The following is a 15,730-nucleotide window of genomic DNA, read 5'->3' as shown; positions in this document are numbered from 1 at the left end:
TGACTGGGGGTGGGCAACGTCTGATCATCCCTGGAGGGATGTGTGGGCAAATGTAGCAGAGATCTTATGGATTTGCTGTCTCTATGGCAGGTGACTGCTTTTTTGGAGGTGGTCAATGTCTACTGTCCTTTGCAGGAAACATGGATATACCCGGAGATTTTGGTCTCATTTTCTGTGTTCTTTCCAGTTGCATAAAATCTTTCCTAAAACTCGATTTCTCAAAGTCTTCAAATTAAAGACTTACCATGAAAAAGCAGAATGGGATAACTACCTTCTAAGACTTACATGTGATACTTTCATTTTCAAAATACTGGGAAAATGCTTTGTTCCAGCAATGGCACTACACCAACCCCTTAAACACTGTCTCCTTTCTGCAAAATAGCCTCATCATTTTCCGTTTTGTGTCTGTGCAAATATATCCTGCCCTGTTATATCCCTTCAGGCTAACCAACCACTGATTACTAGTCTTGATAACTCTCCAGTCAAGCACCATCTTTTATTTCCCTCATTTGATTATGAGAATGTTATTTGAAATAACACCTAAAGCTTTTCTAAGTTCAGGATTTCTTATTGTAACTACAAAATGCCTTTCCTCTACTCACAAAGCCTGTTTTCCTGCAAATGAATTAAATTAGTCTTATTTGAAAGACTGTTAATGACTAACCCCATGATATTTGTTACTTAACCGATTTTGTTTAATATCCTCTGTATCTTTCCAGGAACGGAGGCAAGGCAGCCTTGCCCATAATCCCCTCATCCTCTATCTCAGCCCTCCTCCTCCTCACTCCTTCCTCAGCACAGACCCTTTGAAAGCTCTTCTTCAGTCCTAATGACTGCAGGGTTATTTCAGACTGTCTGGAGCAGGGAAGTGAAAAGTTCATCAGGACCAGTAAACTGGAGTAATATTTAACCTTTTCACTCCCTCTTAGCATGCTTGCCATTAGTGATATTTAGCTATCAAATTGCAGTTAATGCTTCGATGAAGCAAACCCTTATTTATTTGTGTCATCTATGATTAGCTCCCTCTTCTCTTTTAGTTTTCCCTAGGCTTTCTCTGCACAGACTTTATGTCACTTGCTAGTTGTATCTCGTTTTTTGCTTCAGTCTTTCTGATTTTGTCTCTATATTAGTGTATCTCACTATACAGACTGCTCATTCAGTCTTTTGCAAGCTCTAGAGTGACTGAAGAAAAAGAATAAGCCTCTTTGCAGATAATTTCTTATGCCATGCCAGATTATAATGAGTATCGCCAGAGGCATCTCAAATATAACCTGAGTTTACAAAGAAAAAAGGACATAATCTGTTGCCAAACATAGCTGTCTCTAACATTGCAAACCAATGCTTTTGCTGGGAAAAAATACTTTGCTACATGTAGGTTTTACTGTATAAACCAGTTTAGAAATAACACAGCATTTGTAACAGACCTTTCAGAAAAACCAAACTGCAAAAATCCTATTGGGGCTATAATTCAAGAAATGACACCATTTTCTCTAGGTACATATATTTGTTTTGAGGCCAGATCAACATGATAAATGGCTCTCTCTGGACTCAATCATAATATCCCCACATGGACAAATCTGAAACTTAAAAATATTGCCAAAGGCAAAAGTATTTGGAACCACTGAAATTAAGTCACTGAACAAATACATAAAGTATTAGTAGTGGGGGTTGCTCAGGAGCTCATGCCAAACAATTAACATTTTAAATGTGATGTTTAACATCCTCTGTGTAAATATGATCTTTGGCATAAATTCATACTCTTCCACATCATTCTATTGACCTCACCATCCATACACGTAGCACTAAAAATTAGTGAAAGTTTTTGTAAGCTAAATATTAATAATTGACTTTCTAAGAAATATCATCGCATTCAGTTCATGACACACAATACAAATTACATTTAAAAATTAAAGGCACAGTGCAAATTACAAATTTCTCAGATATCAGCGTATTTTTAACTGTTGGTGCTAGCATACATTATATTGGTACACACATATGTTTTATAGTGTTATAATTATGTTAGTAAGAGGTGTGATTTTAGCTGATATAGTAATACTTATGAATGTGACATAAGAGAATGAAATGTGTGGAGAGTTTCCATCTGGATTTGGCAAAGAGTTGTTTAGGGTTTTGGTTTTGTTTGTGTTTTGTTTTTTAATGCTGATTCTCTGAAAGTGAAATCTTTCCATAGAAAGGATTGGTATCGAAAAATCTCTGGGTTTATATAAAGGGGAAAAAAAAATCTTAACATTGTATATAAAGGATCTTTTTCTTTTAAATGATTGTGTTGTTAAACAACTAAGATTAACCTTAAAACATTTAAGATATTTCTGACTGAGTCAGTACAATTTTCTTTTTTGGATCAAAGGCTGATGAAATATTTAATATTGACTTTTCAGTCCCCAAGTGAGAGAAGAATTTCATTGTAAAATCTGGCAAATTTTCACAGGAAGTGAAAATTACTTACTGCCTAACATAGGTTATTTTTTTCTTTCTTGAAAAAGTCAAATAAATGTTTCACAAAAAAAAAAAATAATCTTGGTACAACTGTGCCAGGGTAGTTGCACCTCTTTATAATATAACTTAAATGGTAAAACATCTACATATCAAAAAGATCTTTAATAGAGCAAACAGAGGAAAACCCTTTCTTGCTTTTCTTTGTTCCAGACACTTGCCAGGACTGTGCATATAGCGAGGGTCTCATCTTGTAAACTGTCTCTCTGCCAGTGAAACTGCATTTTCATAAGGATCTGTGTAATGATTGCCATGGAAGAAACAACTTGTCAGGACTGAGTATTTTAAGGCAAGACTGGTCAGCTGAAGGCAGGGGCCCACCAGTTCTGCCTGTGCTTTGAGCTAATGGGAAGAAAACTGGTGGGGTCCCACCGCTGGAGACGATTTGTTAGTGAGAGGGCAGTGACACAGCTTTGGATCTGCCAATTGCTGGGACAGCGGGAGGATCCAGCATGCAGGAATCACTGTGTGGCTGTTCAGGTTTGCCTTTAATTGGGCAATTTTACCCTTTTCTCTGGTTGTTCTCCAGAACAAAGGAACCAAAACACCTCAAGATCGAAAAAGTGCTTGTACAACCTTAAAAGGCAGTTGATTCCACATCCAGTGCCTTTCAGCTTTCTTTTCTTCCTTCCTTCCTTTTTTACATAAAGGACTAAGCTGCTAATTAAACAGTGTCCCTTTAGGAAAACAGGTGGAGGGTTGATTTTTTGGGCTCCTGTCCTTTTGCCTCTCACTGGTTTCGTGGTCACTGTATCTATAGGCAAGCTCACCTTTCCGAAAGAGTAGATCTGACGCTTCCAGTCCTCATGAGCAGGCTCTGAACCTCCTGAGTGCTTGTTGTCAGTCCAGAGAGAGAGCCATGATGGCTAAGAGGAAGGTCAATAGACTCGGAACTGGTGTGAAGGCTAGTCATGGACTGGTAACTTGGTGTGTCCTTACTGCCCGCTGAAGAGCTGCTCAGGTTTGCAGCCCACACAAGAGCACCTGACGTGAAAGAGTGCACTGAGGCGGGACTGGAAGCCAAGGAGTGACTTAAGCTTACAACATCTGCATTTAAGTCCGAAGGTTTACTGAAGAGGGGGCTGCTGCTACCACTTTGCCCACCTGCACTGCCCATGCTGCCTGTGCCCGAGGATGGCGATTCCAGGCTGCCTTGCCGTGCCAATGTGGTACTAGGGCTGGGCATTGCCGATGTGGGTTTCACACCTTCAGTACTGGGTGCAGAGGCAGCTTTACCACTTGCCTTGGCACCAAACAACCTAAATGTAAAACAAATAGCTTTAGAGAAACCGATAGCCACATTAAACATTCATGGCGTAACATCCTAAGAGCCAAACTACACATTTTTAATTACCGCTACTAAAATCATGCCTACCTAGATGATCAATCGCATCGCAAATTAAATTCACTTAACCATATCACAATAATCAGGGCTTGTTTCATTAGCAACAGCTCTCATTCACTCCTGTTCACATGTGCTCTTTGCATATACAGACCCTCCCAGAGAGAGGTAAAATAATCACATTTTTGTCTTATTGGTGCTTAAACACGTTACACTTTCACCCAAATGCAGTAATTAAGCGTTCCCATGGCTAAGTCATTAGCTTTTAAACCCCTCGCTTCTCAAATCAGCTAAAACGATTGCAACAAACACTTGCAAAATCCCTCATAGTTTAATAAGCATCTAAGTATTTGTGTAAAAATTTCCCTCTCGCTGTTCTTTTGCTCAGATGGTCATGTGGTCATCGGTCAGGTAGTAACCATTCAGACAGAATAAACTGCACGGGAGCTAAATGGGCTCAGTTTGTCTCCAAGGGCAGTCATGACAGAGGTGTATTTCACATAATTGCTTCCAGCAATTCTAGAGAAGAAAATTCTACAGTGATGATGAAAAAAATAAACCCCAAATCCTCTAAAACTGTTGAAATAAAAGGTCACGTGATGACTTCATGTCTTACTGGAAATATTTTAAGCTGCAGTTAAGGTGCAGCTCATAAATTAATAAGAAATAAATGCAAAACTTATCGTGATGTAAAGGAAGCATGGCTAATGACATAAGAATCTATTTTACATATTACCAAGCCCACAAAAATTAGCTGCAGCTCCCCAGCAGCCCGGAGATGCTGTTTTGGTAACTAGGCACAAGAGGGCACTGTTGGCTTTTTCTCCAGCACTGCAAGTGCTCCATCCCAATTTATACTTCCTCCAGATTTATACTTTCAGAAACGTTACAATAGGGCATTTTCAATTGAAATTTAGCTTTGCTAATGTTTGTGATGAAAGATGTAACAAAGCTGCTAAGATAATGAAACGTTTGTAGCTGGAGCTGCCAACAACGTGAAAGCAAATACTTTATTATAATCTATAGAGCTCTTCAGTTCTCCAACCACACTATGGCATCGCCTGTTCCAGCAACAGAACGTGCCTGAACACTGCGTTCTTCCTCCCTTTGGGGGTTTATCAGAGTATTGAGAGGGAATTTCTCATGTGCCTGAACTTAGAATTATAGAATATCTCAAGTTGGAAGGGACCCCTAAGGATCATCGAGTCCAACTTCTTCTAGCCTTCAAACTGTTGTTATGGGAATGTACCTAAAATGCTCAAAGCTGGAGGAACAGCCATTTCAGGTCTGGGAAGGTCTTTAGATCTTAGAGAAATAATTGTGTTGTGTGAAAAAATATCATCATTTTAGTTTTTTGCACTCGGTTCTGTTTGTGGCAAAATATGCCCTGAAAAGGCTTTTTGCCCAGTACTTCAACACACTGAAAATCCCTGCTTTATATACTGCAACTTCAGGAATTCACAGAAAAGCACTAACCTTCGAAAGGTGGGGGAGGCGATATCTGGGTATTTGGATCCCGGCTGCCTAAGTCCCGGCGTGCCAGATGCACTCGCCGAAGTTGGGCTGGATTTGGGGGAACTGGACAGCGAGACGCTCTCGGAATCGGACACGGCCACTTTTTCTTTTTCCTTGTCAGTCTGGTTGATGGTGACAGGGCTGGACCGCCCGGACCCGATCTTGCTTGGCTCTCGCAGTTTGGTGGCAGCAGCACCCGCAGACTTGCTGCTGACGTTGGAGTCGATGCTGCTGGTGCTGGAGCGGTGGCCGCCCCTGCCGGGGATCCCGCTGCCGCTGGATTTCGACGGGCGAGGCAAACTTCGATACTGCAGAGTCGTCTTTGAGTTGACGTGCAGGACGCCATCGTCTTGGTTCTGGGAACCGTCTAAGCTCGTTTTCCGCGCTGCGTTGGACTTCCCACCGATGGCTGAAGATTTTGGCATTTTTCCTAGAGTCGCCGACCCGCTTGTGATGGTTGCTCCACTTGTGGTGATTATGGTAGAAGATCCCATCCCGGACTTCTTAAATCCAAAGGACCCCGTAGCAGTTGATCTCCCAATGCCAGAGGGAGGCTTTTTTCCTTCATCGCCACTGCTTTTTCCTGCATCCGATGGAGAACGTTGGATGGAGGCTCCTTTCAGGGGAGTTTTCACTTTTTCTGAAGCTTTTGCATCATCTGTTTTTCCTAAATAAAAGTGTATTTGAAAAGGTCACTTGTGTTTAAGCTGTGATGTCTCAATAGCTAATTTTAATGCTATATGGTTACAATTTCAAAATGAAAAAATACACAAATAGAAAAATTACCATAAGAAAACAGACCAATTTGGTCTTTAGTCCCCCATCAGCAGTCAGTAGCAGGTACGATACATTACAGGTAGGCATTACGTATTAAAAGCTTGAAATTCTCCTGAGAACTTCCAGTATCATATATAGCTGGAGAACATAGCTGTAGAAAATTATCCTGAATGAACTATAAGGGATCTTATTTGGCTTTTTTTTCTGTTAATAGTATTTCTATATGTAAGAAATAATATTTGAAAGTAAAACATGACATGCAACTAACATTTCCAGAAGTATGACATTAATTACACATGTAGAAATTAGCAGTACTTATTGAGTTCTTTGGTTTTCACTGATTACTTTTTTTTAGCTTATAACTAAGTTTGTTCTGGTTTTAGTTACACAAAATTATCAGGGAGAGATTATGTTATCATGGTATGAATCTTCTTGATCTATAACAATATCAGTTACATGAGTTAATAGTCTTTGTCATATCCTTGATATCTTCTCAAGATTTTTGATTTTCTGAGAGGCCGTCTTCAGTACTGCACAGGCACATACCTATATATTATATTTCTACAGAATGTTATTGTGAGATTCAGAAAGGTTTAAATAAGGTATTCACTTCTACCTTAAAAGAAAATACCCTCTTCCTATTTTATAAAGATAAAAAATGCCATTTCTCTTCTACTCTAATTTCTCTTTAAGCACTTCTTGTATGCTCCTAATAAGGAACAAATATTCAGCATAATAAAGTTTTAAATTCAATTTTCAAGTGATTATGGAAGTTTAGAGGTGGGTGGCCTAATTTCTCTTAAAGAACTAAACTATAATAAAGAGCAACACCTACAAGTCAGAACTAAATCCACCCATGTCTTTATCCAATGCACATTTTATGCTACGCAAACACATGCGCACGCCAAGATACGGATCAGACTCCTACATGGTGAACACACAGACTATTAGTAGATGCTTAAAAAATTAAGGCCTCAGTTCCGTGTTGCACAGTGGCTACCTGCTCATCTTCAGCAAAACAGATCTGGGAAACTTAGCCTGGCATGTGGTAAACCTTTTAGTATCTCTTTTTTTAATTGGAATTACAGGGGTGTCATTTCTGCATCCGTACGAGCACTGCCCATGGCAATGCTCCCCAGGAATCTTACAGACCAGAGGCTGACCAATACTTAGCAGTTCCAAATTGCAAAGAAACAAAAGAGGCTCACAAAGGATTTGAATTTATTCTGAGGAGATCTTTGTTAGTTGCCTTTACAACTGGGGGTCAAAGCATGCTCATGCAGTATTTTGTCAGGACATGACAAAGGTCCTACAAAGAACTGATAATTTTTGCTTCAAAACTACATTGCAAAGTCATTACCACTTCTGAGAAGCCTTTCAAAATTAGGTAAGAAGTCATCTAGCACTGATGAAAGTGTGTAAAAAGAGATCTTTTACAATTTTTTATCTCTTAAAAGTGGTCTATAGAATACCCACAGTATCTGGAATGTGACAATTCAGCTTCAGTTCAGAAACACTTATTTTGAGTCCCCCTCACTTGAATGTTAATCTTTTTATCTCAAATTCTAATCTTTGGCCATTTCTAGGCGTATGTTCAATGTTCAAAGGTACAGGTTTTCTAGAGCAAAAAAGATAAGGCATAGATGAGTCCAGAAATAGTTTTAAGAATTCCTTAATAGAAGTGGACATACTCAAATGATAGTAAAACAAAATGCAATCACGGTTTTTGTCATGGATACATTCTTGTGCGATTAATAAATTATTAGTATGCAGTGTAGCAAACTAACAGAGAGATGAACAAGTTAGTATATTATTACGGGCTTGGCTTGCAGTCATTTATGAGAAGAACTACCAAAACTCTTACAGTTCCTCATGTCTGTCACACATTTATAATATCCATTAACTATTTTTAGCCCACTAAAGATTCCTTACTGCTTATGGATCAATTCCAAGTATAAAGCCTTAATTTTCAATGCCGTAATCTGAACTACAGAAGTTTCCTACCCGGGGTCTTGAGCGCACTTGTTCCTGCTTTGTGCCTGGACTGAGTTGTTCCTACTTGTGCCGTCATGCCTCTCCTCCAGGACCCGGTCTGTGAAACAGAGATCGATGCTTTCTGCCCCCCCTTCTCCGACTCTTCGGCCAGCCCCGAGGGAAGACCTTTCCACTTGCCACTGACGTCTACGCTGCTGTCGAAGTCTTCCTCTGGTTTCTTCAGTTCTTCGGTGCTGCCCCAGGTTTCGCTGTCCGTAACTGAGCGCTTCTCTGAGTCCGTCTTCAGCTACAAGAGATTTGCATGAGAAATGGTCAGTCTCAGCATCTTTGGTATTTGCTGATTTCTTAAATCACAGGAGGGGAGGAGAATAAGCATATTGATTTATTTGTAGCAAAGGCCATGGAAACGTCACTTCTAAAACATTAGAATCCTGATCCCAAAAGTTTAAAAACATTCCCATTTGGGGAAGATGGTTTTCTTTTTTCTTTTATTTTCAAAAGATTTCAACTCTTTCCTTCATACATAAGCCATAATGAGGTGAAACATAATTTACTCTAATCATCAGTGGTGATACCCTACTGTTCCTCAACTCCCTCTGAATTTCACAAATGAATCACTGTGCTGAGAGGTTTTACTAAAGGCTTGAATAAGGGAATTCCTAAATATACTCCTAAAATCACCTCAGTCTGGGTTCTTGCCTTTTCCTACCCAAGCTTTCTACTGACCGAGTTAGGAATATTGTTCCACCAGCACCCAGTACGTTGTGCCACCAGCGAGCAAGGACACCACCTTCGGCAAAATTATCAGGGCTACAGCTGATGGCTTTTCTACTGCTTCACCTCCAGGGAAATGAATTGTTTCCAACAAGAAACTCACTCTAGCTGTATCAGCTAGCAGAGCAGCTAGAAGAGAGGCTTACGCCAGCACTACCCACCGGCTGGGTGAAGGTAACCAGCCGGGGTCACGCTTGCTCTGAAACTCAGAGCCACGTGGAAGCTGCCCCAGTGAGGACCTCACACCCCTGTGGCATCTTCTTTCCCTGAGCCGTGCTGATAAGGGTGTTCTGCAAGGAGCGGCCCAACAAGACAGACAGCGTAGAAGCCGTGAAAACGCTGGAGAAATGAAAATGTTGGAGACTGACCCTACCCTCCGTGTTTGACAAGGCACAGTTCTTTGTGCTGACAGGCTGTTTGTTGTGACCCTTCCTCCTGGGTTTTCCTGCAGCCTCCCGACCTCAGCCTCGAGCCTTATTTGCACATCATCGTCCCACCAGTCCTGCTCACCTCCGCTCCTCTTTAACAGCAAAAAAAGTGGTGCTGCTTTCAAGTACCACCACAGCCTTATCCTCATACAGCCAGCCTAAGCAGGACTGCAAACTGGATCGCGTTCAGGGCAGGGCTATTTGTTATTCTGTGTTGCCACAACTCCGTCTCCACAGAGACCCCTCTGTGGCTGTTTCCTAGGCACTGCTGTCATAAGTAGGATTAATAGCGGTTAGATGACCGACAGAATAATCAGTCGCTGTTTACATATTTGTCATTTGAGGTGTACAAAACGCAAAAGCTCTCTGCACTTCTGTAACTTCCTACGTGCTTTGGAGATGCTAGCACAGACTTTGGGTAAGGATTGATGGGAAAAGAGCCCAAGCAAACATCTACACAAGTGTTGCAGGGTCCTTCAGAAGAGAGTGTTCGTTAGTGTTATTGTTACATGTGTAACGCTCCCAAAGCTTTTCTCATGAATGAATGGTTCATAGCTATATATTTTTAAAGCAAACTGCATCATTTCCAAGAAATGGCAAGAATAATACTTTCTAAAATCCTCTCTTCACCATTATGGGATACAAAAAGCAATGCTAATCCTCTTTTAATAAGAAAACAACAAAATATGCCATTTCTGCCTCAGGCTATAGCCAGCTTGCACTGTTCCGATCACTTAAAAAGACTGCAAAAGGGATCTCTGTGTTCCCTGAATATGGCTGGCAAAATACGTACATATTCTGCTTCTGACTGAGGTTGCAGGCTAGCATGGAGTACAGTGTGTTCTGATTAATCTGGCTGGTAAAGGCAGACCTGACAAAGGTCTGTTCCTAGCCTTCCTAACATAAAGCAGCTCTGGTGGGAAGGCAACATTGGAACATGTGCTGCATCTCTGTCCGTCACTGAACAAATTGCAAATGGTATCTGGTCGAGCAGCTAGAACATGAGATCGCTCAAATGAAAAACCCGCAAAGAGTTAAATAGTCAGCTTGAGATTTCCCAGTCATGATGATGATAACGATGATGATGCAGTGCAACAAGGAAGCCAGGACTAGCTGGCCATCACTGTTGATGAGAAAGGGAAGAGGCTGATCTCCAGATAGCACCCATGGGAGACCCTGATGGGGTGGGAGAGGCAATGGTAAGGGCTGAAGAATGCTGGCATCTGTGCGAGTATCTTTGCATGAGTATAACATCGGTCTGAAACCTGTCCCGCTGGAGATTAAAGTAATCTTCGTTCCCAAGTAACTTTATTTCCCTATTGTCTGGGGGAAATTATAAATACGTGTTTTTCTCCTGTTGACAAAGTCTGCCACAATGTGCATCTACAAAACAGCTCTCTGGCTGCCTGCAGGAGTCTAAATGGAATTGGCAGTGTCAGTCTTGTGTCCTGAATGCTTGACATCAAATCACTGGAGGCAACAACTCTTCCTCTGTGCTGAGTGTTCAGTCTTGAAGTTCCCTGCTTGTAAACAGGAGATGACATGGCAGAGAAGATTTTCTATTGGGACTAATTCTTCTGTTTTTCTTTCTTGTTTTGGGAGGAACTGAGCCCTGCAAGCATTCTGTATAGTCTTTTTCATCACTTGCAATTTTGAGGGGAGCTGGGGAGAAATACTGGGATACCTAGCACAAAGGCTTTATATATGTATTTATTCATATGTGTATAGCTTGTGGCTGTATGCTGCTCAGAACTCTATTTTGAGACCAGCTTGTGGGCCCATGGGACGCTTTCATTCCCGGACCTAACTGGGGAGAAGAGAAGCTCTGCCACCTCTGGGCTCCTTCTCTGAGCCTCTTTTCTCCCAGTGGAGAGAACAGGGAAAGGACAGTACAGCCTATGTAGTTCTTCCCTGATACGCGTCACCTCGTGAAAGACAAAAACTATCTTATTTTAAATTGTGCTATCTGTTGAAAGAGATACTCTAAATGGGATGAAGTCAGTAGAAATCTACCCATCACAGATCCAGTCATATTGTGGGTTTTTTTGTGTTAGGGCGCAGCAGGGACTGGGTGGGGGCTTCCTGAGGCTGGGAGCAGTGGGACGTCCCCAAGGGTGGGCAGAGCAGGGTCTCGCCAGCCGCCACCTTCAGCCGTGGGGTGCGGAGCGGGGCGTCTGAGGTGTCAGCCCACAAGTCAGGGTTGGGGCAGTGGGGTCCATGGGCTTCTTGCCCACAAGCGTAATAGAGGAGTTTGTAAAATATGAATATTTCATTTGTTTCAGAGGCATTGATACTGAACTCTTTTCTTTGGTAACCTGCACGCTTGCAGGGTGATGCAAGAAATGGCAATGAAAAGCTACTCACCTGGGCATGAGTGTTCTTCCTTGAAGAGGCAGTTATATTGGAATAAGAGCTGACAGATGAGGTGGTATTCAAATCATCTGTGCTGAGGTTGTCAAGAGTGTCACTGAGGCCACTACTAACTGAGCTGCTGTCATCCCAGCTGCAGAGAAAGGAGCACATCTACTTTACATACTGCATGTCAATAGACAGAAAGCATCTCAAAATCAATAGATGTGATTACTTATTCTTCAAGAGGTTTACCAGAAAATTTTCAGTAATATTTCCTAATGTACAACAAATATTAGTTTTCAGACTTTTTAATTAATTATTCACTCCCTGTCGAGTGGTTGCTTGTTCAGTTAATGAAAGACTCAGGTGCCTTTTAAAAAATTAACATCAGGTCTAAGCAAGCACTAGTGTAAGTCATTAAAACAGGTTGTTTCATGCTTCGTTGCAAACACATTCAGTACACTGGCAGGGAAATCCATTAAACCTACCTGGTATTGCTAGCCAAAGCATTATTAATAACTTGGAGAACACCTGATGGATTTCCAGGCTACAGAAAAATAAAAGGAACATCTCTTCTGCAGCCTAATCAACTGTCAGCAGGAAGCCAGTATTGCCAAAAGTTTTATTTTCTTGTCTTCAGCCTTTGTCTAGTGGGTGCAATGTCATCAAAATAGGATTCCCTGACAATACAGTCACCAGAGTTGACAGAGAACACATTATACATCTCTCAGGAAACACAGGCTGTCAAATCTTCTGCTTTGGGAGATTGAGGCAGAGGATGCAAATGAGAGAAAGGCTACTCTTATAGAAATGTCATTTACCTACTCTCACAAAAGCCTTGCTTTTGCATGGAAGGGAGGTTGATCTGTGTTTCTCAGACCTTTCCTACACAATTGCTTCTCCCTGGTGTTACATTATGACTCTTAGCTTGTTGCCATAAGCAGCAGTATACTCCCAGTTTTGCTGCATCTCTGCCTCTTAATCTTGCTTTGGATTATTCGCAGGCCAGAGTTTGAAAAATATTCACCTTATCACTTGCAGTGGGATTCATCTCCTATAGTTTTAGCTATATAAAAGGTAAGTATCTCATTTAAGCTATCTATCTAGGTGCCTCCTCTAACCAGTACAAAAAAGCAGGCTTTTATCTCTAAGAGATAACTCATCCTGGCTTAAAATGTCTCAGGTTTGTGGGATGAACTGTCCACTGAAGCTGCCTCTTTATGTCTTTCCCTCTCCTAGAGAGGAGGGGGTTGATAAAGCCTGTTCTAGACATATAACTTCTGGAGAGACAAAGCTAGGTGACATGTTTATGCATGCTGGTAAAGTCCAAAACACAAGAAAGAGTACATAATATCCTTGTTTTGCTGTAGCCTATGTTATCAGCTGCCTTTTACAAAAAATCTAAAATTCAATCCCACAGTCGAGTTAAAGCTCAGTACTATTGCTACTAGTCATTCAGAGCAAACAAGGAAAATATCTGTGAATCTTTATTTTACATGTGGTGTTTTGGCGGATTAAATTCACTTGTCCACTTCTTCATGGAAGGCTTTAGAAAGTCATAACAGCAGTGACAGTGAACTGCATGGTACAGAATGTGTGCTGATGGACCAGAAAGTTCTGTGCACTAGTCTTGTATCATAGCAACTGCAGCAAGCAAGCATTACTGTCGTTTTGCAAAAGGTAGAAAATCACATTAGTAAGCCAGCTCAGTGACAAGGTAAACATATTTTAGAGGGCAAGAGTTTATTACAGTGCTGCGCTTTCCACTGCTGAGTACAATGACTACAAATAAATATGTCTTCTGCTACATTTCCAGGTAATATACAATCGAGTGACTTAATAATAAAATTTCATATCTAAGCAATTATAATATCATACCTTATAAGCTGCCCGCATTCATTTAAGAACCATCTCTGAAGCACTAGTCATTTATACTTTCTGTAATTTTCACTGTCTAATGTGATACAGAAATTCATTGATGCTAAAAGCCATTATTCAAATGCTATGTAACACACGGGAATATACCTTGTATAACAGTGTTAAGACTGAGAACCTTAAAGACGGATATAAACATAAATAATTTTAAATGTGGTTAGGTTTTAGAAAAGATAATATGCCTTGATTAAAAGATACTTTAGAAAAGGAAAAAAAAAATCAAAAGCCAGATCCAAAATGAGATACATTGGGTAATTTCAGAAGCAACATGAACTTTTAATGTATGGCATTCATGTCAATTAATACTTGACCATCAGTTTTCTGAGTCTACCCTAAGACCCTGTTTGTTATTTTATTCTATTTTAATTTTTGGTACTTTATTTCTTGGTCATTTTTCTCTGTAAGAAGATTCACATTTTCTAAATTCTGAAATAGTTCAGCTGATTCACAAAATATAAACATCTGAAGTTTTCAGGCAAAAATGACTATGATCATGTTTCTTTTCTATTACGGCTTCTGTGTGGTGTTTCACACTCATCACACCTCACTCACCAGTGGATTATTAGTGGGTTCTGGGAACACTCACAGCTATCTTGTAAGATATATAGAAGATTGTTTCGACACCTCCACTACTGACCTTTCAGAGTTATCACTGTATTTGTCTCAAGATGTTTTCTAAATTTGGGGGGTTCCATACCCCCAAATTTCTGCTAATAATCTGTATGCCTGTAAAAAATAGGAATATTCAAAACATCTTTCTTTCCTGTATGGCATTTTTCTAAGGACTATTAGAGAAACTGATTCCTACTTGACACAATGTTTCATACCAACCTTTTGAAAATACATAGTAAAAATGGAAATCTCCAACAAAATAGATCGTATCAGCCATCCTTTTGGCAATGAAGACTGTTGTCCTGTGCTTATTTTAGTGCATTGTCCAGAGTTGTTTTAACTTGTTCATGCAGCTAAATCTTTTATCTTTAAGCATTGTTTCCACCTTTCAGCCCTCTTTCTCTGTGTCTAGATAGTATAGTTGCTATCAGATGAGTTAATATAATTTTTGGGTAATGAAGATGCCTCATTTATAGTTTGGAAAAATTCTTGATGACTCATATTCTTTTCTCCTTTAAACTAGCAAATGTATGACAAACAAATCTGGTAAAATTAGATGTGCATCACCTTGAGATTGAAAACCCATTCTTGAGAGTCTGCAGGAAATTCTTACTGTAATTTTTCTTCTTGTTCCTTCTACCCCTCATCAAAACAATATTCATTGTCAAACTGTACCTAAGGGACTTCATATAGGTTTTTAACATACTGACTAAGATTCATCTTTCATTTTCATTTTATCTTTCATTTACTTTTCTTTTTCATGCATCCTACAGAGTTTATGACAGGTCATGTTACTACCACTGCTTATTAATGCCTGACACCACTTCCCTTTTTAAAACCACATTTTAGCTACTTATAACGTTGGCAAATCTGCTTTTTTTCTCATTGGGTGTCAGCCTCATGTCGATTTCTTTACAAGAAAATGTCAACAAAAGCAGTTCAGCTATCTGAGAGACTGAGGCTAAGAGAAAAATGCCTTGTTTTGACAAGTTCTGGCAACCTTTTCTTTGAGAAACCCCTGGATCCCAAGAGGAACTGGAGAAAAACCTTGCAATTTAGCAAGCCGTAATCTTCACATTAAGGATGTACATTTTGCTGTTTCTAAGATAAATCCTCTCAAATCTGGATAATTTATAAATCTCTTCAAAAATGCTGTTTGCACATGCCTGGCAGAGTCTTCTTAGTTTTTTTCCCAGCTAACTGGCCAAAGGTTCCTCCCTTCCCAGCAGCTCAGCTCAGCTCAGCTCAGCTCAGCCTGCTGTGTGCTGCCCAGCTCTGTGTTCAATTCAGCAAACGGAGAGCAAGCAAACAGCCCAGCAGTCACCACTCTCATCGTGAATCTACGTAACAACACAGTTTTTGATAACACAACCACATACTATTTTTTCTTTAGAAACGCTTCATTAATTTAGTGCTTATAAGAGGTCTGCTCTAGGGATGAATCTGAATTTTGCATTAAAGCAAGCTACCTTCTGTCATTTTTCAA

The 15,730-nt window shown here is 40.3% G+C and overlaps 1 protein-coding gene across 3 annotated transcripts in view; it reads right to left on the bottom strand.

The window, feature by feature from the left end:
- NAV3 (neuron navigator 3) overlaps positions 1 to 15,730 on the bottom strand; it is a 274,517-nt gene that overhangs the window by 56,760 nt on the left and 202,027 nt on the right. For all 3 annotated transcript variants that reach the window (XM_010561819.1, XM_010561817.1, XM_010561818.1), the window contains exons 13-16: positions 11,716 to 11,848; positions 8,153 to 8,429; positions 5,333 to 6,038; positions 3,285 to 3,773 (exon numbers count right to left, since the gene is read on the bottom strand). In XM_010561819.1, coding sequence (XP_010560121.1) covers positions 3,285 to 3,773; positions 5,333 to 6,038; positions 8,153 to 8,429; positions 11,716 to 11,848 — 1,605 coding nt within the window. The remainder of the gene's footprint in view (positions 1 to 3,284; positions 3,774 to 5,332; positions 6,039 to 8,152; positions 8,430 to 11,715; positions 11,849 to 15,730) is intronic.

The sequence above is a fragment of the Haliaeetus leucocephalus genome, unplaced genomic scaffold, assembly GCF_000737465.1.
Source record: "Haliaeetus leucocephalus isolate CR32 unplaced genomic scaffold, Haliaeetus_leucocephalus-4.0 Scaffold151, whole genome shotgun sequence".
In the NCBI taxonomy this organism is placed as follows: domain Eukaryota; kingdom Metazoa; phylum Chordata; class Aves; order Accipitriformes; family Accipitridae; genus Haliaeetus; species Haliaeetus leucocephalus.
The sequence above is the reverse complement of the archived record's forward strand: the minus strand, read 5'-3'. Positions and strand labels throughout refer to the sequence as shown.